At 38.9% G+C, this 24,497-nt stretch overlaps 1 protein-coding gene across 1 annotated transcript in view; it reads right to left on the bottom strand.

The window, feature by feature from the left end:
- The window catches only part of eys (eyes shut homolog), a gene marked incomplete at both ends in the record, with an annotated part of 153,601 nt that overhangs the window by 65,649 nt on the left and 63,455 nt on the right, over window positions 1–24,497 (bottom strand). Inside the window, 11 exons of the mRNA XM_083897393.1 lie at window positions 600–691; window positions 814–1,001; window positions 6,376–6,589; window positions 6,939–7,063; window positions 7,637–7,761; window positions 14,267–14,466; window positions 14,847–14,925; window positions 15,206–15,377; window positions 22,427–22,572; window positions 23,876–23,983; window positions 24,355–24,451. Coding sequence (XP_083753519.1) covers window positions 600–691; window positions 814–1,001; window positions 6,376–6,589; window positions 6,939–7,063; window positions 7,637–7,761; window positions 14,267–14,466; window positions 14,847–14,925; window positions 15,206–15,377; window positions 22,427–22,572; window positions 23,876–23,983; window positions 24,355–24,451 — 1,546 coding nt within the window. The remainder of the gene's footprint in view (window positions 1–599; window positions 692–813; window positions 1,002–6,375; window positions 6,590–6,938; window positions 7,064–7,636; window positions 7,762–14,266; window positions 14,467–14,846; window positions 14,926–15,205; window positions 15,378–22,426; window positions 22,573–23,875; window positions 23,984–24,354; window positions 24,452–24,497) is intronic.

Here is a 24,497-nt window from a genome sequence, read left to right as displayed (position 1 = left end):
CTGCTAAAACAGCCCTGTTCAGAACAGTCCGTTTAGTAGTATTTCTTTAAAAAAACAAAAAAAACCCAAAACTTAAGGAACAGGAAATGAGCCACAGAGGCTACGGGGAGCTAACAGCAGTGAGCATTTGGAAAATGTATAATTTGCAGGCTCTAGCAGGGACATTGCCGTCATATATAACATGTATCCACTGGACAGATAAATCCTCTGAGGCTGGAAGTTTGTGTAGGACTCTGTGCTGCACTGTGGAGCCAAGAATAGAACTTTTCACGGGCTTCCGGTTTCCGGATGCTGTTGCCCTCGCCAACACTCTCGCATGTTTTACGGACAAAGCGGAGCTCCGTGAGACAACAATTCCAGGAATTTAGCGTCTCGCGACATCCCAAGGAGCACGGAAGTCAACATCTCGACGAGTGATGATGAGTGAGTCATCTTTTTTCACACTTTGGAGAGTCCCAAATATAAGGATTTAAATGATTAAAAAGTGGATTTTGCATAATATGGGTCCTTTAAAACTAGCTGACAACAGCAACAATTACATAACACAAATAAGAACAATCCCATCTTAAATCACAATAATAGCAAAACGGAAAACATACCTGATATGAACAATGTGAACTATGCCATCGTCAACGCGAGTCAATGTGCTGATCTTTGTTGCCTCTTCCTCTTCATTACAGCAGAAGGCATACTGAATCATTGGAGATGTAGTTTATAATTAAGACAACAGCTACACTTCAAACAGAGAATTGTGTTAATGTAGTCGCTGTTAACAAACAATCATGTATAATATTAACGTCACTGGAGTTTCACCTGTAAGATTCCATCCGAGATGAAGAGTTTCATGAAGAAATCACCGTTAGCAGGTCCTTGGTCCACATAGAATATAGTTCCCTGGGCAACACGGGTGTGAAATCTCACAGCTATGTTGTTGATTGTGCTGAGGTCAAATCCCTCAAACTCAAGGTATGAATTCCCAAAGTACTGAACATAGCTTGACTCTAGAAAATAAAAAATAAAAAAAGTAGAGGGAGCTGAAATGGGATTCGGGGGAAAGGGTAAACAAAAGCAAGACTGCAGTTTATGCATCTTTACCAGAAATTCTGCTGAGAATATTTATTGATCCCCAAAAGAAGAAATCAACCTTTCACTCACTTCCCCCACGGGGATGTCAGTGCACAGGGTGAGATAGACAAGAGCATCCTCAGAATTATTAAACATTCAGAGTTGAGCAAAGGACATCTCAGTATAGGGCAGATCATTTTTGAACATGTGCACACTACTCTTATGTCGCTAGAGATAACCTGTATCCAACAAGTAACCTTGACTATATAATGCACAGTGTGAAGCGCCTCAATGTGGCAACTAGGAGGACAGAGGATAATTATTATATTGAAAGCATAACAAAAGGCTTTGAAAAGACACACTGTAAATAGTTTTCTTTGTCAAAATGCGGAGAAGCATGCAAACGGCTCTATATTAGGTTTGAGAGGAGTCTTGGTGGAAATACAAGAATTACAAGTTTATTACATGGCCCATTTTTTAGTGGAATAATGTGCTTCAGATCATCCATGAGAATGGGCAATTACGTTGTATTTCAGTAAAAGTTCCAGTGCCTGCTAGCTTATTGGGGGTAGTGACGCAGACAGACTTAAAAGACTGACTCAGACTGCAATTGAAGGCGAGCATTAGGGTTGCTCATGCTCAATATATTTCTCATTTGAAGGAAGTAGTGCAATTTGTTGCAGGAAAGTCAAAGGGGAGAACCTGTTAAAATGAAAAGCTTTTCCTGGATGCACCTGTCTCATGCTCTGTCTGTTCTTATCTGGGAAAAAAAAAGGGAAAACATTATTGCACTGGAGAAATCAGTAAAGCTCCTTTCAAAGTTCTTGCCAGGATTAATGATGAAGCTACAAGCGAGACCTTTATCAATATTTGTTACACATCAAGTCCTAATAGACCAGACCCCCCCTTTTGATCTGACAGCAGACCCCCCTCAGTGCATCTGGCAAACAAGCTAACCTAAATACCCCCATATTCTCTGGAGAGCAATACGACCAAATACCCTGAGGAAATTCCCCTGGAAAAAAAAAAAGGTAAGAATTATCAGGAGCAGGCTCGCTGTGATCTGTGAATTAATGAGGATAAATGCACACAGCAACTCTGCTGCCCTGTCTTATGCTTCACCACTGACAATGGGGTTTGCCAATGCTGATGATGGAAAATTACCCCTCAGAGACAAAGCTATTCATTAATTTTAAAGCCTTGTTTAGTCTGATGTAGTCTTTGATGCAGTCTGCGGCTGCTGCCAGGAGGCAGTATCATGCCTCATTAGCAGTTAGCTTCAGTCTCTCCTTCAAAGGTCTCCTGTTTTTACCGCTCTACCTTACATTCTCACACCCGACTTTTTTCCATCCCCAACTCCCAAGTAAGTTGTTGAAAATCTAAATTGTAAATGTGTATAATATAAACTGCATCTTAATTTTTTCCCCCCTCTCAATATCCTGGCATGCACAGTAGCATTTCTTTTTTTTTTCCTCCCCCCACTGTTAACATAATGCTGACCAAGGAGTTTGCCACTACTGCACTCTGTTCAAAAGCTTTTCTCGTCTCAGTGAGGAAAAGTTGTCTCAGTGGGAATATTCTGTGATATAAATCTTTCATTTGAGATATAATTAGGCCCACTCTTAATACAGGTCCATAAAAGAGGGGAGAAAATTAATACGAGTCATATCTAACGTAATGTTGAGAGGTGGAGCGCAATGTTGCGGCACGGAGCGTTAAAGCACAATACATTTGCACTGGAAAATACATTTGGAGAAATGTGAACTCCAGATCAATTAATATGAGCATATAGACTTTGGTCGGTGAGACTTAATTGATATAGACTTACTGTCCCATTTATCTTAAAAAAGCCAGGGTGTAAGTCCTGTTTTGTCCCTGATTTATTGGATAAGGTAATAGACTGACTGATTGAACTTGTCACAGGACAGAGATAAAATGCTGCCAGGGATCATTCTGGGACTGTTACATTTGCAGAGCCCCGGGGGGAAGGCAAAAGGTCATTCTGTTTCCAAAACGATGGAGGAAAAAATTATATCTCAAGCTGCGTAACATAGTATGATTTAGTTGAAAAGTATTATACAGCTGAAACACACAGAGGAATCAAACATGAATAGATGTTTTTTTTTTTTTTTTTTTAAATCTAGTGTCTAATTAGATATTTGTTGTCTGGTTTTAAAAATATCTGAGATTACTCCAACATACTGCTCTGATAGTTACTGTACTGGAGCACACACACAAAGCCATAAACAGAAGCCAAAAATGGCACACTTTGAATTTGCTTTTTCATCTCACGCAGCCTTTTTTTTTTTTTTCCCCTCATGAATATGCATAACTGTGCACATCATGCAAATGCCATTATGACTCACGAGCAAAGTTTTGTCACTTAATATATCACAACTGCTAAAGGCGCACTAATGAGGTACTGCCAACTCAATTATGAGCCGACTATACATGAAGGAACACCATAAACTAGTGCTTAACAGAACAAATATCTATCATTTTAAAACTGAGGTTAAGGAGGTGACTGACCCAAACCCGGGTATTGCATGTTTGGAATGACCCAATGGATACGTTCTCGCTCATCAAGCAGATTTTTTGAGGCTTTTAAGTAATTTCATTTCCGCTACACATGGCAGCAGAAGATAACGGCTTCACCTGCACTGCAGTGATCACTCCAAGGAGAGTCAACCTAATCATGGCTTAGCCGCAGTAAGCCTCCCTCCACCATACAGGTCTAGATTCCCATCAGCTCCAACGCCGTAGAGCTAAAATACCGCAGAGGTCAGCATAGCACATACAGCGATGAAGGCTAAAAAGAAATCCAGAAGACAATCACCTTCATCTGAGGAGGTCTGTGACTGTCATTCACACTAAAATTAAGAAAAAAACATCAAGATCGAGACCAAATTCACATATTCTCTTGAGAGTGTCCTTTTCTTTCAGTGTATTTACCATCTCCTCTATGTTTAAATTTTCATTGATTTGGTATATTTATGTTCCAAAGCAGACTTAGGTTTAAAGGAGCACTGTCTGAGTCTATTTCAAGCAGCACCAAGGGCACTGCATGTGTTTAGATGGTGACCTAGTTAGATAAACTCACGGGCTTCTGGTTCCTCTTACTTTAGAACTTATTTACTTTGATTATGCACTTATATGTAGAACAGTAAAGCGATGTTTTGGTGTGTGCAGCGGATGCGGAGGTTTGTTTTTCTTTACCAGTGTCTTATGTGTAAATTCCACCACCTCTACACCAATGCAGTATGAGCTGGATGAGGGCTGGATCAGGTGCAGGGAAGGAGGACTCCATTATGTTTGGCCCACAGTGATTTTCAGAGTGTCGCACTGAATTGGTTCAAGCTTGTCTGTGTTCAATAGGTCTGTTTTACAGCTCTGTGAACAGTTTCAAAGGTAAACCTCATCTGTCAAGGAGTAACGATCTGCCCAGTGCTCTAAATTCCTCTTCTCACAGAGATGACTGAGCCCAATACCAATAAGGTCTAACACATTCTACTTTGTCTCTGTTGTTTGAGTGTTAAAGGATATAGCCCCCAAATTATGATTGGACTCATTACTCTTATAAATCATTGTTGCAGTAGGTTGGTAATACAAATCTAGCTTTTCCAGTATTTTCCTTTTATTACAGCTGCACAAAATGTGACTCTCAATCAAATCAAATGTATCATTGCCTGCTATGTTCCAAAGGCTATAAATTCCCATTTGGGGAACCAGCTCAGTGGGAGTCTCCTTTCATTTGAAACTGGCAAAGCTTGTGCAACAGCAATTTCTGAAAGGAATAAGAAGAAAAAGACGAGGAGAGAATCGGCTTAAACTTTGTCAAAGAAAAAGGACAAATTCATTTCATAGGTTTAGTGTCACTGCCTTGCACATCATATTCATGGAGTAATGATCTGTATTTACATCTTGCTTTTTAGGCTTGATGACCACTCAAAGCTCCTATACAATACAGTTTTACGTACGGCATATTTAACGTCAATGTTAAATGTCAATTGCCAAGTGACATATCTCCATGTAGACTAATGGAGCTGGGGATTGAACTCCCTGGTTGGAAGACAGGCCAACCACTGATCCACTAACCCCCTCCGAGTTGAGTTTAAGAAACTCAACTCAAAGTGATGCATGGTAAATGTATGCAAATAGTGTCTTGACATGAAAATCTGGTCAGCATCAAATTAGAGAAAATAATATGCAATTCACAAGTGTAAAAGACAAATTTAAAGTGCAACAATATGTATTTACTCGAGTATTTTTACTCAAGTAAATACTCGCTAGTGGGATCATAGGCCCTCCAAATGTCAGCTGCAGTAATACTTTATTTTTCCGTATATGTATATATATATATACCTATATGGTAACGCTTTCTTTTACAGTCCCCTAATTACCAGGTATTTACCTGGTAAATTCATGGTAACACCAAAGTGTTACTAGATAATTACCAATGGTAATAAGAAAGTAAATACAGTGAAACTGTTGCCAAAATACTGGGCATTTACCTGGTAACTATATAGTAAATTATAGCTTGTTATTACTGCTGTTAATAAGAAGGTATGTACAGCTAAACTATGGCAAAACTATGGTAAATGTAAGTGTATTATTGGGTTATAAACGGGTAATAAGCAGGTACCTACAGTCCCCTAATTACTAGCTATTTACCCAAGGGGTAACCTAACAAACCTAACCCTAAAAATGTGTGTAATTACATGGAAACAAGCTTGGCTTTCTTTTACAGTACAGTTTTACTTTACTTACCGAGTACATTACCGTGCATTACCCAGTATTTTGGCAACGGTTTCACTGTATTTACTTATCTTATTACCCTTGGTAATTACCTAGCAACACTTTAGTGTTACCATGAATTTACCAGCTAAATACCAGGTAATTAGGGGACTGTAAAAGAAAGCGTTACCATATATATATATATATATATATATAAATATATATATTTAATTTTTGAGTAAATAATAGAGGATTGTATCTCTTAGATCTCATATTGCATTGGTGGAACTGCTATAACTCACTAAAACATGATAAGGGGGGGCCTTATCTGCTCATCTGTCATTTTACAGATTCTCAAGCCAACAAGGTTGCAAACCTTTTAGTTTTATCTACATGACTTTTTTATAATTATAACATGTTAATATGTAACAAACGAGTACTTAAAACATGACATAATAGATGCTTTTTAACTATCTAAAACAATAAATAAATACAGTATTGACTTAATGCAGTTGCCTCTCCTTGACTGCACTGCCTGTTCAGTGTACATACACAAGCACCAGAGTGCACCTTTACCTGTGGTTTGCTCAGCTGTTGGTGTTGGGCTGAGTGTTGGTTTTGGCACTTCAAGTGTGGAGCCACGAGTGATGTTCTTGACTACAGTCGCCAAGGGAACAGCATTCGTAACAGGAGGCAGGCAACTGACCTTGTTGATGCCATCTACACAGGAAAATGCTTCTGGACATGGATTTGACAGGCAATCGTCATAGTTTCGCTCACAGTTCTTCCCCTGTGTATGAAAAATAAACAGCCTTTAGATATGGGACGATGAGTAATGTTTATAAAGGGAAAATAACGATAGAGTGTGACAGTATTTGACAAATATGAGGCTTTTTTAAAGGGATGTGATAAGTGTGCATACAGAGAAGCATCAACAAATACGTAAGAAAAATCTTACATGTGTTCAAAAGGGGAATAAAAATTATTTGACTATAAGTATAAGTAAATTACACATTATTAACAGTGCAGGTTTTTTTTTTAACAATAAGATGGCTTGAGAGTTGAGTGTGCAAAATGGGATAGGTTAATTCGAAAAAAAAAAAAGACTCAAGATAGGTAGTAAGGTGGGGGAGCCTCACCACAAATCCAGGACGACAGAAACAGGTGTAGCCATAGCCTGGATCATTCTGCATGCATATCCCCTGGATGCAGGGCTGTGGAAGGCACTCATTAATGTCATCCTCACAGTGAAGGCCTGTCCAACCTGCCAGGAACAAAAGCCCACAGAGCGCCGTGGTGAGCCCAGGCTCTCCCACTTCCACCCTCTGAAGTGAATATCAATCAGATTCTCCTACATTGATTTGCTTCTTTTTGGGTTCACACACACATACACAGACAAGAAAAGGCTTTCACTAAAGAGTAGGATGCCACATACATTTTAATGAGCCCAGGCAGTTTTTTTTTTATCACTTTTTTAGTACTGTACGACCACAAATGTCTCCCTAGAGAAAGTAGGTGACTTTTGAATGGCTTTGAGGTACAGAAGCTATGCAGATATTATGCTAACCTTTATGTTACATTTTATGCAGCTCCTTTCAATTCAATATGGACATTCCATGTATATATATATATATATATATATATATATACATATATGGTAAACTGTGCTCCACCACATCTGAGGCACAGAACGAAAATGACATCTTCTTCTGCACTTGCCTTTGCCATCATGAGCAACAGCAGCTTTCTGTAACAGGTCTTATGACAGAGGGAAACTGATTTGGTTACCTCCTTTCAAAGTAAATTAAGGACCTCACAGGACGTCTGAGTGACTTACCTGACCTGCAGTGGCAGATGAAGCTATTAATAAGATCTTGGCAAATGGCTCCGTTGTGGCAGGGAGCCGAGCAGCATTCGTTAACATCCACTTCACAGAACTCCCCCATGAAACCTGGTGGACAGCTAAGAAAACATATAGTTTAAAGCAGTGAGGATGTCTCTTCCTCGCTGTGGTATCTGTAGTCAGCTGTTGTTGTACAAATCCAAAATTCAAAATTTCGGGGGAACATGTAGAGACACAGCTCACATTTGTGACTGTCATAAAAATGCAGCAGTTGCAAGACACAAGTAGGGACACAAATACATTTTCTTAGACACAAAGTATTTTGTCACACTAAAGACCTCTGTGTGAAAACCACAATAGGTACAGGTTCTTTGCTTTAGAAACAGAAAAAACACAGTCCCTTTGTGCCAGGAGTCAAGTCATCTATGCCATCATTAAATCAATAAAAACATACCTTTGTTGTTTTTCTTTCGCTATTACCTTGTGCAGTCAGGTTTATCACCAAAATGACAACATTAAGCCAAAAAGTAAGTTTAATTGAATTAATTTATGATCTTAAGCCGGCCACACTGTTAGTGTAGTGGTCAGCACTCGCCTTTGCGGCAAGAAGACCCGGGTTTGTGACCCGGTCGGAACAAGGGCCTTTCGGTCTTCTCCGGGTTCTCCGGTTTCCTCCCACAGTCCAAAGACATGCAGATTTGGGGATTAGGCAAATTGGACACTCTAAATTGACCATAGGTGAGCGAGTGGATGGTTGTTTGTCTCTATGTGGCCCTGTGATAGACTGGCGACCTGTTCAGGGTGTACCCTGCCTATGGCCCTATGCCAGCTGAGATTGGCACAGCACCCCCCCCACGACCCTCATGTGGAGGATACAACGGTAGACGATGGATGATCTCAAGCCAAGTATAATGTTCTAAAAATATATATTTTGTTATTTCACAGTGATATGAACAAAACTGAGCATGGCATGCAATATGAAAAAAACAAAAAAACATTTGCGAAGTGAGTAAGATCATTGCCTGGAAATCACAGGCTTGTTTTTCAAAGATTTAACAAAATGATGTCATTCAGTAGCACATAAAACCCACAGGTAAACACAGTGGAAAATGTAGCAGGTGAGGCAAGGGTTTTCTGAAGAGTTGGCAAACTGCAGAGGATGAACTACATTCTGAGCAAAGAGAGGTGCCACTCGATTATGCAGATGCCATCCCCACTGGCTCTATGTTTTGCAGAGGAGCAAAAAAAATCATTTCCCAGATGGACAATGAGCTTGATCATGCATCACAGTTGCCTGAGGTCAAGGACAACCAAGGTCTGCTGACTTGTTTGGAAGTCACAGTCACCTGGTGCCAAACTCACCAAACAATCTTACTCTGTAAATAAGCAGAACAATCCGATAAGACACGCTCAATAAATGAATACAATCTTTTGAAGCATTAGTGAAGTGCAATCTCCAACATCTGCTGTAAGATCTGTAAGGCACAGTTCATTTAATCATGCAACACAACAACATCAAGCTTGTCATGACTGACCATCATAGTGGAGAGAAGGTGGAGAGCTTTTGAGGTATATCCTGAACAGACCCAGAACTGAATGTGCACCACTTCAAACACAACATGCAGATGAAACAGCATTCTCAATTGTGTTTATTCTGGATGTAGTTTGGCCCAGAAACTACTGCATGACTGATTCTGAATTTATCAGCATATGCACTAGCCTGACCATGGGGGGGGGGGGGGAAAGAAAGGTGAAACATGCTTCGGTAATACTTTTTAATAAGCACACAATTAGCATTAATTAAGCATTAATAAATATTGAAGTCATAATTTATAACGCATGAATACTCAATAGTATGTAGTTGTTTTACTGATGTGCTGAAGTGTTGGCATGTACTGAGCGACTGCTGGACACACAGAGAGAGGTGAGGTGCTTGAGTACAGCAGCTATTTTGGACACTGATGGGATGAGTAAACCATTTATAACTGTGTTTATAAACGACATACTAATGAGTATGCATGCGCTATAAATGATTAATTCAATATTTATTAATGCTTAACTAATGCCAATAGTGTGTACTTATAAAGTGTTACCCATGCTTCTAAAAACGTTGTTAATATCAACAAAAAGTGGTACACAATGTGTCCACAGACCAATAGATGTATAATCTTTATTCTCTACAATACGACAATAGTCACTGATACATCTTTAGTGCACTGAATTTCATTTTATATCCAAATCTAATTTAAATGTACCATTAATACTCACACAGTATACAATCACCCAAATATCCATGTATTTACATTTACCTGTACATACAATACGTGAAATGAGAGGGTCATCAGGAAAATGCCACGCACAAAAATGCAACGCTGAGCAAGTCATGTGCATTAATACTGCATGAAAAACTACAAAGAAAACATACATTCAGTATATAAACCTAAAAGCATCCAATAGTAGTAGTTTGGGACACAAAATCATACCACTGAGCATACAGCAACACATTAGCACAGGGCGAGACAGCGTAATTAACTGTAAGGCTTCCAGGGAGCAACTGTGTCAAATCTGCACACACTTACTCCATAGACCTTGTATTCAGGCAGGCTTTGTCACTCAGGGGATCGCACGTCAACAATTAAAAAGTAATGATTCACAGGCAAACAACCTGGGTTACTCCTGCTGTAAAGAAAATTAACTAGACACAGGCCCACTCTTTGGATCACTGTTGCAATTAATTAGAGGTGAGCAAAAATCCTGAAATAGTGACAGTTATGTCAACTCCAACGCTACATTCATGGTTTACAGCTATAAAGGTGACACATTTACAATAAAAAAAACCATTACAAATAATCATCTTTTCTCTGGCTTTTATAACTGCCTATAGGGATAGTATTTGTTCATGTTAACTAGATACAGTATAAGCTGATGATTTTCCTTTTTTTCCTCATTTATTATGCAGACAAATATTTACTTTCCTCTGTCTCGAGTGTCTCAATATAAAGTCATTCAATTAAGAACTTCACTATTTAAATAACAATGCAAAGATGGCTAAACTAATAAATATACAATAAGGCAACATGTAAATAGAGAGAAGAAACTGCAACGGGACAAGCACAAATCCTTGTGGCACACCATTTATGACATTAGTGTGACTGTGTCTAATTGTGATTATTTGCATGTGGTTAATGTATGTGGTGATAATGCTGCACTAAACTCTCACAGCACTTGCATTGCCAAGCCAGTCCAAAGCAAGTCATAAATCATTTCCCACTTTTGTCAGAGAGGTTTCTGTGCTGTGGAAGTCTCTGAAGGCGGATTGATGAGGTTTCAAACAGATGATTGGATAAAAGGTGATCTATGAGTTGCTGAACCAAAGCTTTTTCAAAAAAAGTTTTGAAAAGATGGTCGTGGTTGCATAGGTACCAATCAAATCAGGTCCGGGTTAAAACATTTCCACGAGAGGCCTGGTAACCCCTCGTTTTTTTTTTGTTTTTTTTTTAAAGATGACAATTCCACAGTAAAGTGAGGCAAGTGAGAAAGTTAAAGTGAAGCCTTCAAGTAAGTTGCGAGAAAGTATCAAAAATAAATCATAGACTTATTCAAAAAAAATATTTTGCATCAGATGAAGGAAAATGAGCATGTGTGAGGCAAAAAAGAGCATATTTATACTTGACACAGACTATAAGACCATGCATGCAGGCCAAGATGTTTTCTTGCTTGGTTTTTCTCCATTTGTGCTCAAGATTTTTGTGGTTCCTTTTGGATTGGAAATTAGATGGGAACATTTTTGAAGTGATCTGTGGTGATTCCAGGACTTATTTTTTGGGTCTGTGTGAGGCATAGTCTTCATAGGGGTAAATATTCTACACAGTAACTAACCACTAACTAACTAGATCTGAACAAAAACACACTCACACCATTTTGTCAAAAGTAACGTGTTAAAATTGTGTGAATTCCTCATATTTGATTTTTGTTGAAGCTCACATAGAGTGGTCCTGTTGCACATATATGTTAGTTATGGAGGTCTACTTACATATATTAACTTGTTTTTATGGTCAAAAACCTCCTAGTTGCTGTAAACGAGCCGATAGAAATCTTTCTTTTCTGACGCTGTGCTCAGCCGCGATATTTCAGACATAAATCTCACACCCAGAAGACTGTGTTGTGATTGGCCAGCCAGCGTAGAGCCTTCCCAACTGTCTTGTGGCCAATGTGACATATTCAGCACACCCGCTCTCAGAAGCGCAGCTCCCCCTTTTGGAACGGTGGATGCACTGCTACTCGTTATCAAAACATTGTTTTAACAGCGTTTAAAAATGGTACCGTCATGACTCCCCGCCACAGTCCCTTATATGACTTTGACCCTGAGTCAGACCCAGAGTCAGAAGACACTGTCGCTCATGAAACACCACCACAACGGACGTTATTCTTCTTCTGCGGTTCAATGTACGCAACCGGATGTGCCCGGACTAGTGCCCGGAGCAGGAGGATCTGCTGTTCAGGAGAACCGATGTTTACGTAACCGGACCGGGTTTTTTCAGAGATCTCACTGAGCCCGAGATTACAATAAAACACAGCGTTCTGTGTTGGCTGCAATGGCTGAACTGTTTTTTTTGAAACTTCAGGGCTTCGTAAACAAGGTAATGACGCAGATACACACTAAAAAACAGCATTAATTGGTACTTCCGTTCTAGGTCCGCTTTAAGATGGATATTATTATTCAGTCAACCCGTTTGTGTCAGTATGTCACAAAATAAGTAGACAAATCATAGCTACTGTTCAATAAAAATATGAAATTGCAAATGCAAATGCAAATGCGTGCCATCAATTTATATCATCTTAAACCAGTGCTGACATAAAAACAGCAGTGTCGAGTGGGATTATCATTAATTATCTGGCTCCACAGCAGTTATGCACCAACCTCTTCTTGATTCACAGGACACTTGTAAACTAGTGTAATTTGGAGGTGATGCCTCATTTACGCAAGTCATCCGGCTTTAGCCAGGTTTCAAATAAGCCCATAAAATCAAGACGATGGTGATTCATCATGTAAGCAGCAGTGATTTTATGTTAATAAGGTCAGTGTTTAAAGTACCATTCTGCAAAGTGGTGGGGGATGAAAAAATAATGGGGGCTTAATGTGGATCACATTATTCAAATTTTCCTTTTTTTTTATCTCTTTTATTTAGCATCCCAGCGAGCAGGACAGCAATTTGAGTAGTTGTCAAGTGAATGGTTATCAGTAATTTGGGGATTTTTTTTTGGCAAGAGCCAAAACAAAAGTAGCTTTATCATTTCAATGAATAAAACAGGTGATGCAGCAGCAGGATTGTCTCTGTGAAGAGTGGTTGTGTTTTGATCAATATGATGTTGTCATGGTTTGGTCGAGATGCAAGTACAGAAAAAAAGCCCAAAAAAACCGATAGAGATGATAAAAGTTGACATCAGGTTTGGACCGTAAATGGTAAAAAAAATTACTGCTTTTATGTGAAATTGTGTTTTTTTCTTTTTAGTCTGCTGCACTTAGCATTAAAGGTCACCTTCACTCAAGTAACACACATTTATACTTGGGTTCTCCTATTTATAGAGTCCTTACCTACACAGTCATGCGTCATTGGCATATAATCAAAGGCAAATCTAAGGTTAAATTCCATGTCCAGAGCGTCCAAGAATTTAACAAACAAGCTTTCAATTAACACTGAAGAGAGAAACCTGTTACTGTACAAAATCCGCAGATGTAAGACGCTCAGATCTTTAGATCTTGTGGACTAGAAGTATCTGGAAAAAAAGCATAGTTTTTCCAGTCCAAGTTTGTTTGGGAGGAAGTTGCTTAAAGGTAGGGTTGGAATTCCTCGAATATCTGTTTGAGCAGATTCAGAATTCCCCTCCGAAGCTACACCTCCACAGCATGAGGAGCATCGGTATGAGCTTTTGGTATTTTTCGGTAATGCTAAGATTTTGTTCAATTGACAATGTGATGAGGGAAAACCAACAAATACAAGACATAAAGTTAACCTACCGGTCCAGTAGAAACGGGGCCACCATGGCATCACTTTGCAGCCCTTTCTGGGCTCTCAGTTGTCGCCAACCGTTCAAACGCAGCACCAATGTTCACTCTGGTCTTGGACTGCTCTGCATCATCCTTTTTCTTGGCAGTAGCTCTCCCCAAAAAATGTCTTTCATTTGCAACCAACACCTGCTGTTCGCACCTTTGCTGCCATAACGTTGCTGCAACTGTCTCGACGGTTTTAAGAAGCTAGCATAAGGGCTGGTGTTGTCTTCTGTGCATGCGCAATAGGGGTATGCACATAGGGGGAGGGGGGTCAGATGGCACTTTGGTTGATGCATCACGATCCAATTAACTTGTCTGAGCCGTTCAATATAACTGAAGGTGTCTTTACAGGCCTGTCTGCTCCAGAGCTGACTAACATTTTTACTTTTTGTGACAGTGCATTAATTAATTGGTTATAATCGGGTTGTGAAGAGGATTTTAAGCAATAAAAATGCTCCAGAAAATGATCTCCCACCCGACCTCTAAACAGTTTTTATTGTAGATATGCTTTTTTTACTGTTGCATTTAACAGCGATTTAACTCTCTGACCACACTTTTTTGTCTGTACTCACCTGCATGTAAAGTTGGGTCCTTCACCGTCGATGCAAGTGGCTCCGTTGAAACACAACGACGCATTAAAAGCAGCCTCTGTGCAGACGTTTACGTCGTTCTCACAGGTCTTTCCTGTGTAACCGTCCTGACAGAAGCATGCATATTTATCAATGAGATCCACACACGAGCCTCCATTCAAACAGGGACTGGCAGCACAGTCCTGGAAATGAAAAGACATCCATCATTTACAACAGCGAGGCACTGCACCAATAACGCTAAATATTTTGACAGATGCAATCATGGAACACATATGGGAAAAAAACCAACAACAGATCAGATTATCAGATTATTCATTCAGCTAAACGCTCACAGTGCTCTATCTCCAGTCTCTAGCACATGCTGTGGCTTAAATCAATTAGACATTAGACTAGACAATTTGGTGTTTGCACAGTGCTTACATGATCCTGGTAAAATCAAATGACTTATCTTCTCCAAAAAAAAAAAAAAAATCAATGGAGTTAGCGATACCAAAGGCCACACAGAGATTGCAAGTCTTATTCTAAAACAACACAGCAGGTTTATTCATCAAACTGAACTCACGTCAATGTTTGATTCACATCTGTTGCCAGTCCATCCAGATTCACAGAGACAGGAGTAGGAATAAATCCCGTCCTTGCAGCTGAAAGGTCAAAGCAAACAGGTCACTACTGTTTCATCAGAATAACTGGCTACAATTGTTGAGAATTGAAGCCACTGTTCCTCCTCCAAGGGCTTTAATGACTATAATTTAGAGACAACCGAGACAACCTGTAAGTACATCACATTAGCCCATGTGACATTACAGTATGTCTCCGCTCAATGCACTGGCAGGGAGTATAATTAAAAATACTTTCATTTGGTGCTATTTCTGCACAACTTGCAATGTCTCTATTTTAAATGCCGGAGAGACAAATCTGTACCTTCCATGGAGACAGGGAGCCGACATGCATTCGTCAACTTTTGTCTCACAGTGGAGCCCCACGAAGCCTTCAGGACACAAGCAGTGGTATCGATTGGGCGCGTCGATACATCTGCCACTATTTTGGCATGGGTTTGAAATACACTCGTCGATGTTAACTTCACACCGTGCCCCTAGGAAATGAAGCATATTTACATGTTAAACAATGATTTACATGTTACAGTGATTGAAAATCCAACTTTGAAAGTTTCTTTTATATTGTCGTTGTTAATTGTGGTAGTAGTGATAGTGGTGGTCATAATAGTACAGTATTTTTTTTAACCATGCTAATTAAAATAACTATACAATTACAAATATATATCGTATGATAATTATATTACCAATAATGTGAAAATGATAATAGTGCTGATATTATAGGTGTTACGTTAGTATGATATTAATTACATTACCAATATTTATATTATCAATAATGATAGTATTGTCATGATAAATAAACAGTAAATCTAGCTTGCACTATGCTTAATTTATATTTGAAGTTATTGGGATTAAAAAAAAATATATATATATATCTTTTTAAACATCCTGTATGCTTGTTTGTATGTGCTCATAATGGCAATTAAGATTTCTGATATGATATATCAGTATAACAATTGTTATTAATGATATATTATGATAATTTAGCTAAATAATGACAATAATAATATGTGTAATGGAGTTTAAAATATGTAGAAATAAAATGAAATAGCCACATAAATTATTGGTGCAGGGAGAAGAGCTGGAACCGGATTCCAAATTTAATTTGGAATTCTTCCCACTCCCGTTTGAACATTAGATTAATAATGAATCTAATCTTTTTGTAATTTATATTTTATGTGCATGTTTCATGTTCAAAATAAAATAAACCATAACTATCAAAAATCAAACAAAAGAAACCACAAGGAAGAGACAATATATATATAAGCTCTAATTTAAAATGGTATATCTTAACAAACCATGGATTACAGTATACACCCTTGTCAAGGAATAATGTCTGTATCTGTATGAAAACAATCCGATATTTTCCATATTGAACCATCCAGCGTATGTTGTTTCAGCTATTTTACATTATCCATTTAACAGAATATCAGATTCTACAATAACTGTAACCTTGAATATCATTTTGGCTGCACAGCACAGAAAGTCTTACTCTCGTTGTAATATCTACAAGACGTCTGAATGCATTGAATTCATTTGAAGCTGCACACGGAAAAAGATTTTTCTTATCTTAAAATTAAAATACTTATTTTCCTTCAGAGTGATACATCAAAACTTGTATGACTGTCAGGAAAAAAAATGCAAGTGTACGGTTTGTAGTTAATGGACTATATCGCACAAACTGTCAGTGCAGTTCTTCATGAGCAAAATAAGTCTCCCAGCAACAGAGAGCTTACAGTCCAGATAAAGCTGCCTCACCAGTATGACATGTTGACATGTTTTCCTCTCTGGTCTCTTTAGGAACCTTTGATATAAAGGATCAGAGACTGGCAGTGATGGTAAACACAAGAGTGTAAAAGACTTTTAGGGTTGTAAGGCTCCAGTTTTTCACCTCAGGTCACCACTTTCTCACACAATTATTGTTCCATTACTGATACGACACACAGCAGATGTATTAATATGATGAAAGACGTCATTTAGTTTCCTCCTAATTTCCCATGCTTCAAACAGGAATACATGTATGGAGCAGATATATTATTTTCTTGTGAGACCAAGTTTTAAAATAGCTATTTTTGAGGCAAGGTTGAGATGGTTTTGGTTGCGTGTAGGTGGTGAATATGCTGGACAAAGGTTGTTGAAGATGGAGCTGCCAGGCAGGAGGACAAAAGAGAGACCACAGAGAGGGATCATGGATGTTGTGAAGGTGGACATGAGGACAGCTGAGCTAACAGATGAGGACATGAGGACAGGGTGAAATCTAAAGGGAGATGCAGAAAAAAGAAGATTTAAAGGTGCATTATGTAATAAATCTAAATCAACTGGCCATAAAATCCTCCTAATATGTCACAGAGACTCAGGAATAATGTTCATATAACAAACTGAACTCACCAACAACAACAGTACAGCCAAACTATTTGCATTAAAAAAAACATTTTGCAGACTGCAAATCATGTTTATGTTTTGAAATCATGTTTTGGCATGTGGCGCCACCTACCGCTGTCTACCAATCATTGCAGTTAGTAAAGTCAGCTGCCGAGGAACCACAGGTTGCCAGTTTCGTCAGAAAACGAAACCTAAAAGACCTCCGTATTTTGAATTTGAATGTAGTAACCGTTTTTTGGCCACATTCTTACATATGGCACCTTTAAATGTGACCACATGCATGCAAATATACACACTCTTGAAACTCAGACTAAAGACCTTAATACCATATTCTAAAATATTGTTGCCATACAATTATTTCACACTGAAAGCAAAAGGACATTAAAATGGAGACAAACTGATTATCCAACACAATATTTAACGGTCCATCTCTTTTTCAGGAGATGTCACCATGGTTACTTCATGGTGTATCACAGCATTTCTTCATCTTCATTAAAAAGCAGCTGAAATGTTTGTGGAAGATTTTCAATTCATATTCAGACAGCTGTGAGCAACAAAGACTACAGTATAAAACTGCATGTGCACATTTTTATTTAAATTTGGATGAATCACAACATGAAAACCACTCCGAACATATTTAACAAATGTAAATTTTCCAGTCATTAATAACTCGCTGTGGCAAGAAACCCTAATTGTGCTGCATTGCTGGCCCACGTAAAGTTGAAGTGCAGCCCAAAACTCAAAGAAAAGTGTGTCATATAATGCATGAGCTGCATATTTGTTACAGCTGTGACTATACACTGTACCATGTCCAGGAAAGCACAATCCTAGATAGAAAACTGCACTACGCCAAATGTGCTGACTCGAATAAAGCACATGAATTATCTGCAGAACAACTTATATATATATCTTTACTGTCCGTTGGACACACTAAATGTAAGTCAGAGGATTTACTAAGTAAGCCAACTTTTGCTCAGAGAGTTGATGGTTTTTATTTATTCATGCAGACTCCACGAAAATAGCAACAAGATGATAGCGGAGACGAAAGGGAGGGAGAGTTCGAGCTGGATGGAAAAGACCAGACGACACAAAAAAAACCGTCAAAATAACTTCTCTTCCTTGTCAGCAAATGTGATGAAGTTAAGTGGCACAGATCTGTGCCGCAGACACACCTAGGTTAATTTTCCGTGGGAATAATACACAACTCCTTATATGGACATCCTTGGGGGGAGGGGGGTGTTTATAGGTCACATATTCAGGCTTTAAATTCTTTTCTTTTTTTTTTTTTAAATTGGACTGTGACATATTTCCACATTTCAACTTTTTGTTCAGATGTGTTTATATAATTGGTGAAAATGTATATATATTGTTTTTCATCAGATTGCCTCGGTTGTGCTCAAAACACGTATAAGACGCTCTATATTGCACATTCGAATAGCCTCTGCATAGACTGTTTAAACATAGTAATGGAAAAAAGCAGACGAAATGATCTGTAAGGGTTAAAAACACACACAGTGAGATAATGAGATTAACATGAGGTCACATTTTATTTGTCATTAAATGCAACTAAGCATTTTTAGTACACTATTTTACTCCTAATTGGTATTACTTTATTTTGTGTGTGAAACATTACGAGTTGCGCAATGTTAGTTAATTTGGTGAGCTTTTTGTAAGAAAACTCACTGACAATGGGAGCAATCGTTTATTAATTGCCTCCCATGTTTTATCATGAAAGAGAATAAACAAACTAATATACAGAAAATCTATCCTGCTCTCTCATCACAGGCTGTACAACAATTCCTTTCTTGTATCACACCGACAACCTGTTTCATTCAGTCAAAGGGGAAATCTTCCTTAACTGGAAATATCAGTTTATGGCTGCATGGGTGACAAAACTGCTCAAAACCAAAAATGGCAAGAGGATTCCAACAAATACTCCAGGAGTGTGATAAGGCTAATTAACCAAAGATGTAAAAAGTAAAACATCTTCTTTATGTGTATTTTTCATTATCCATAAACTGATAATTACATGCAATGTCTTCTTTTTATTTCATAATTATACTGCTTCTCATTCTGGGCTGCATTAATCCAAAATACTACTAAAAACTAAACTGTAAATCAGACACAATTACACATTACATTCTGCAAAAAACAGTGAACCAGAGCACAAAGTGAAAATGACTGAAATCTAAGTGTAATTCCCCAAATCACACGTGCATAAGTCATGTGCTAACTCCGTCCCATAAGAACGTCTCTGATTTAAGTGCTACAATAAATAAATGTATTGCGAGAGAGTAATAATAGCAGCGAGAGCTTATTCCATTCACTCCGAATCTACATTATATCTCTAACGCAACAGATCCCTCCAGAGCCTCGGTGGCAAATAATGTTGACACTTTATCAATTTATCAAGTTCATCCGGCAAAAGCCTGAATTTACTGAAGCCTCAACATCAAAACAACACTGTGGGGGCCAAAACATCATCGTCCAACAATGTGCTGACTGAGGAAACTTGCCACAATGTGCTGATTGTACTGTACCATCACTCAAGGGAACGTTGCTCCTTAATGATGGGTGAAGAAGAGAAAACAGAAGGTGACAAATGGTGTGCTTAAACCATGATTTATATAAATAGTATGACCCATTAATCATGTCACTGTAATGACTTCTGACCTCAGGACACAAAACGTGGTGCCTGTGTATAGTTTAATAATAGATTATTACGACTGAATGCGGAATCTTTTTCCCCGATTGTCTTCAAGGTCCAGTGTGTGACTTTTACGAGGGTTTAAAATGAAGCATACTACCCATAAATATGAGGTTTAATATTTAGTTTTTCACAGCCAGAGAATAAACCTTTTTATATTTAATTTAGGCAAGGACTTTGTATGTCTTTATATACACGGCAGAGAGAGAGTGGGCGAGCAGATGATTGGAGGGATTTGTGAAAGAGTATATTCGTCCTCTCTGGTGTGAAAAAGGCCACTGTTTTCCTGACGCATTTGGGAAAGGAACGGGTGAGTGAGTGAAGGAGTCATCCATTTATTGCAATCTGCAGTCGTCGTCCCCGTCCCCTTTGATGTCACGATTCTTATTCACTGGCCCACTGCATAATAAGGCAGCTAAGATGTCAGCAGCTGCCAGTCTTACAGAACGAGTGGAATGAGGAGAACAAAATGGCAATGTACAGTATAGAAAAATAAAAGTCTAACTACATTAAATCAAGCCACGACAAAGCGGTATAGGTCGACGACACTTTTTAGAGAGGTTAAACATAAGATTTAAGCTGTCAGACGTGTCAGAATAGTGAATAAAAGGATTTGTGCCTTTATAACTCCTAAAACCTTAAATGTTTTACACCTAAAAAAAAAAAACCCTCAACCATTACTTTTAAAAGACAGGGTAATACACTCCCGGTCAAATGTTTGGGGCCACTTAGAAATGTCCTTATTTTTGAAGGAAAAACTCATTTTTTTCAATGAATCAGAAATACACTCTATACATTGTTAATGTGGTAAACGACTATTCGAGCTGCAAACGTCTGGTTTTTAATGGAATATGTACATAGGTGTATAGAGAGAGGCCCATTTCCAGTGTTCTAATGGTACATTGTGTTTGCTAATGGCGTAAGAAGGCTATTGGATGATGAGAAAACCCTTGTGCAATGATGTTAGCACAGCTGAAAACAGTTTTGCTGGTTCTTTGACGAAAGGGCAAACTGATTATTTGGAATAAAAATCGTTATTTCTAATCTTATCAATGTCTTGACTATATTTTCTATTCACTTTGCAAACTCTTGATGAATAAAAGTGTGATTTTTAACGGAAAACACAAACAAATTGTATAGGTGACCCCAAACTTTTGACCGCTAGTGTATAGATGACTTATCCCCCTGTTTCCTTGTACTTCAACAGAAAGCTAAAGCTAAAAACTCAATATGGATATTGATGCAGGTGGTAATGCAGTGTCATCACAGCCTAATCACATCAATCAAAAATGTGTAGATAAAGCTATGAACCGATTTATTGATGGGCAGCATCAACTGTTACAGTCTCAGCAAGTTTTGGCATAAGATAAGAAATAATCCTCAACTTTCCCGATGGAGGTAGCAAATAATACGATGATACCATCAAGTGGCACAACAGGTTGCACACTGTTGTAGCGATAAAAAAAAAACAAAAAAAACAAAAACCTCACAAACCATCAAGGTAAAAATAACACTTCAATCTATTTTAATCAGGCTGCACAAGCGTGGTGTGATGAATCACTGTGAGATGGCAAATGTACAATACGACTACGACGAAAATAAGTCGCACACACAGCCACGGCGGCGCCACGAAAACCGGATGTGTTCCTGTGAAAAGTTGCAGTGCTGTTACACGAGTTACCAGAGCGAATATTTCGTACGAGTTCTACTTGGTTTGAGCCGATCCAGACTGTATCCTCTGGCCACTTGCTCTCTTGGGGAGCCCTGTTTCCTCAGATGAGCTTAGAGCAACAGAAAAAGTAATGACTTGTACTATGTGGTGCGTAGGCCTAATAATAAAAGCTGCTTCTGTGGGAATTGGGCCATACATGTCAGGTTCTGTTCTCCAGAGAAGCAATACCTCAGAGATTTACTCTCCTCTCTCAACTGGGGAAGGATAAATTGATGATACAGTGTGGAAGACAAATGAAATTAATCTTCCCAGTATCTGACAGGAATTGGCTTTAGATGCGTGCGCGCGCACACACACGCACACACACACCCACACACATACGCACTCACACAGAAACACCTCAATATCCTTCTGAGTGAAAAAAAAGAGGACTTCAAAGGGATTGAAGTAAAATAACAACAGCATTGTGAGACTAAAGGCGCTGGCAAAATGAAATAAAGGCAACCAACAAGCAGTGAGACGCTTTCATCAGATAAAACAGGTGACATTTAATGTATCTCTTGTTAGTTTTTACTCAAAAAGCGGCACTTTATCTGACAGAGTCAGGCAAACTAATTAAAACCAAGCATTGTGGAGATGTTTTCTTTTAAAAACACTAAGCTAGATCTGTGTCAAAGTTGCCTCAATAGCGTGTGGCCACAGCAGTCATGATAAGCTTTTTAGACTCCTATTGATCTTCATGTCACCTGAGGGCAAAAAAGAGCTACCTGAGTATCCAGAGCGACACACACACTCGAAGCCTCCGGGTGTGTTGATACAGATGCCCTCGTGTAGGCAAGGTGAGACTTCACACTCGTTCACATCCAGGTCACAGAGCGTGCCAAAATAACCAGGAGGGCAAATGCAACGGAATCTAAAAAGGAAGACGTGATAACACTCAGTCATTAGGACGAAAAATCCAGGTTGTCAAATGGCAATTTAGTTCTTTCATCAACATGAGAAGAAACTCTTGCGTGCGTGTGTCCTGAGTGTGTGGATTCATTTTTCTTGTTCTTAAACTCTTCATTTGAAAATGAACAGTATGACGACACTTAACTTTCCCTAGTGTTGCTTAATGTGAATCGTTTAATCACTTATTACTAAAGGGACGAGCACAATCTGTGTGCTATATTCAATCCACATCCCCCCTCTGCGGCTGTCAGTGGATTTAATATCCCTGGACACACACCTCAGATGTTTGGTGTGAGGTGGATATCCAATTTGTAGGTGACATTATTAAAAAAAAAACATGCAATTAAACACCACTTTGTAAAACACAAACTGATTTTTTCATTTATAAAACAGTTACATCAGATCAAGTTTCAGCAATATGCCAAAGTGCTTTTTTTTTTTTTATTGCGATGTGATACTTACGGACTGCTGTTAAGTTCAATTTGCACATTGTAAAGTCTGTGATATCATTGTTATACCAATTTTAATTGCAATATGTTGCACCAGTGCCAGCATGGAGTCATGTAGGTTAAAAAACAGTTTAGTTACCAACAAAGCGACACACAGAGTCACAGCATCTGAATGCACAGAATGGATTAAAAAAAAAACAACAACAACACACACACACACACACACATAATACGGACTCAGTGAGAATATACTGCAGAGTCTGATCCATCACCACCGCACAGATGGACTTGCTCGGCTTGTTGGGTCAGGGAGATGGAGATAGCGGCATGTAAAGTGCTCGTGGTGGGCAGCAAGGTTAAAGCACACCTGATGTGAACTCCCTGGACTGTGCAGTCAGAGGAGCGCTCTGAGCAGGGCCAGGTCACATGGGAGCGGAATCATGACGGGAGACAAACTGGAGACAAAACATTTAGGGCTCAAATTGGCCCAGGGACTTCTCTACCCATCTGTCTGACTGAGCCTGGAAGCCCCAGGGCTCCCATTAAGCACAGCAGAGAGAAGCACCAGTGGAGTAAAGCCCAATCTAGATACATGATGTGTTCTTGCTGCATTCACTCTCTGTCTTTAGAGTAGCAGCTTATCTGTGTCAAGGATGAAGACAAGCGTGTTATATAAACCGGAACACATTTTGAAGGGGGAAACCACAACATCGCGTGCCGTCTTTGGAGAATGGTTTGGCTCCATTTTTGGTGATGTGTTTACATTTGAGAAGCATGCAGTGTGTGAGGTGTGACGTCAGAGAAAATTACACTTACCCGTTAACAAGGTCCTGACACCTGCCTTTGTTGTGGCAAGGGCTAGAGAGGCATTCATTAATGTCTTCTTCGCAACGGAGGCCAGAAAATCCCATCTTACAGTCACATCTGGGAAAAGAAAAATCATTAATATTGATATTTAGTCTCAAACAGAAAATAGATCCATCTGTTTCCAACTGGCACGTGCACAGGGTGAAATGGATCAATAGGAATTCATTGATATTAATTATACATAATATTTAGGCTGACTGCACATGTATTATTGGAACATAGATCCGGAATTGAGCTGTTAAAACCAAAAACCCTACATAATAAGTGAGCAACTAATAATACTTTTTACATTATTCCAAGTATTGAATACTGTGGAGACCAACTGCATTTTTATCAAGGTTTCTGGCACTGACACTTTGTCAGTACAAAACCTGACATTTACTTGCCTCCTCAACAATGAAAAGCTGGTTATGGATAACACTCTTTACCTGTAGCTGTTGACCTGGTCCACGCAGTCACCCTGGTTTTGGCATGGATTGGAGCTACACTCATTGGTGTCAATTTCACACCAACTTCCTTCAAATCCTGAAAGATAGATGAGATGGTCATGGATCAGCAAGCCCGACTTCAC

Source organism: Microchirus variegatus (assembly GCF_963457635.1).
Source record: "Microchirus variegatus genome assembly, chromosome: 11".
Taxonomy (NCBI): Eukaryota; Metazoa; Chordata; class Actinopteri; order Pleuronectiformes; family Soleidae; genus Microchirus; species Microchirus variegatus.
Note: the sequence above shows the minus strand (reverse complement) of the source record. Positions and strands in the feature narration are given on the sequence as shown.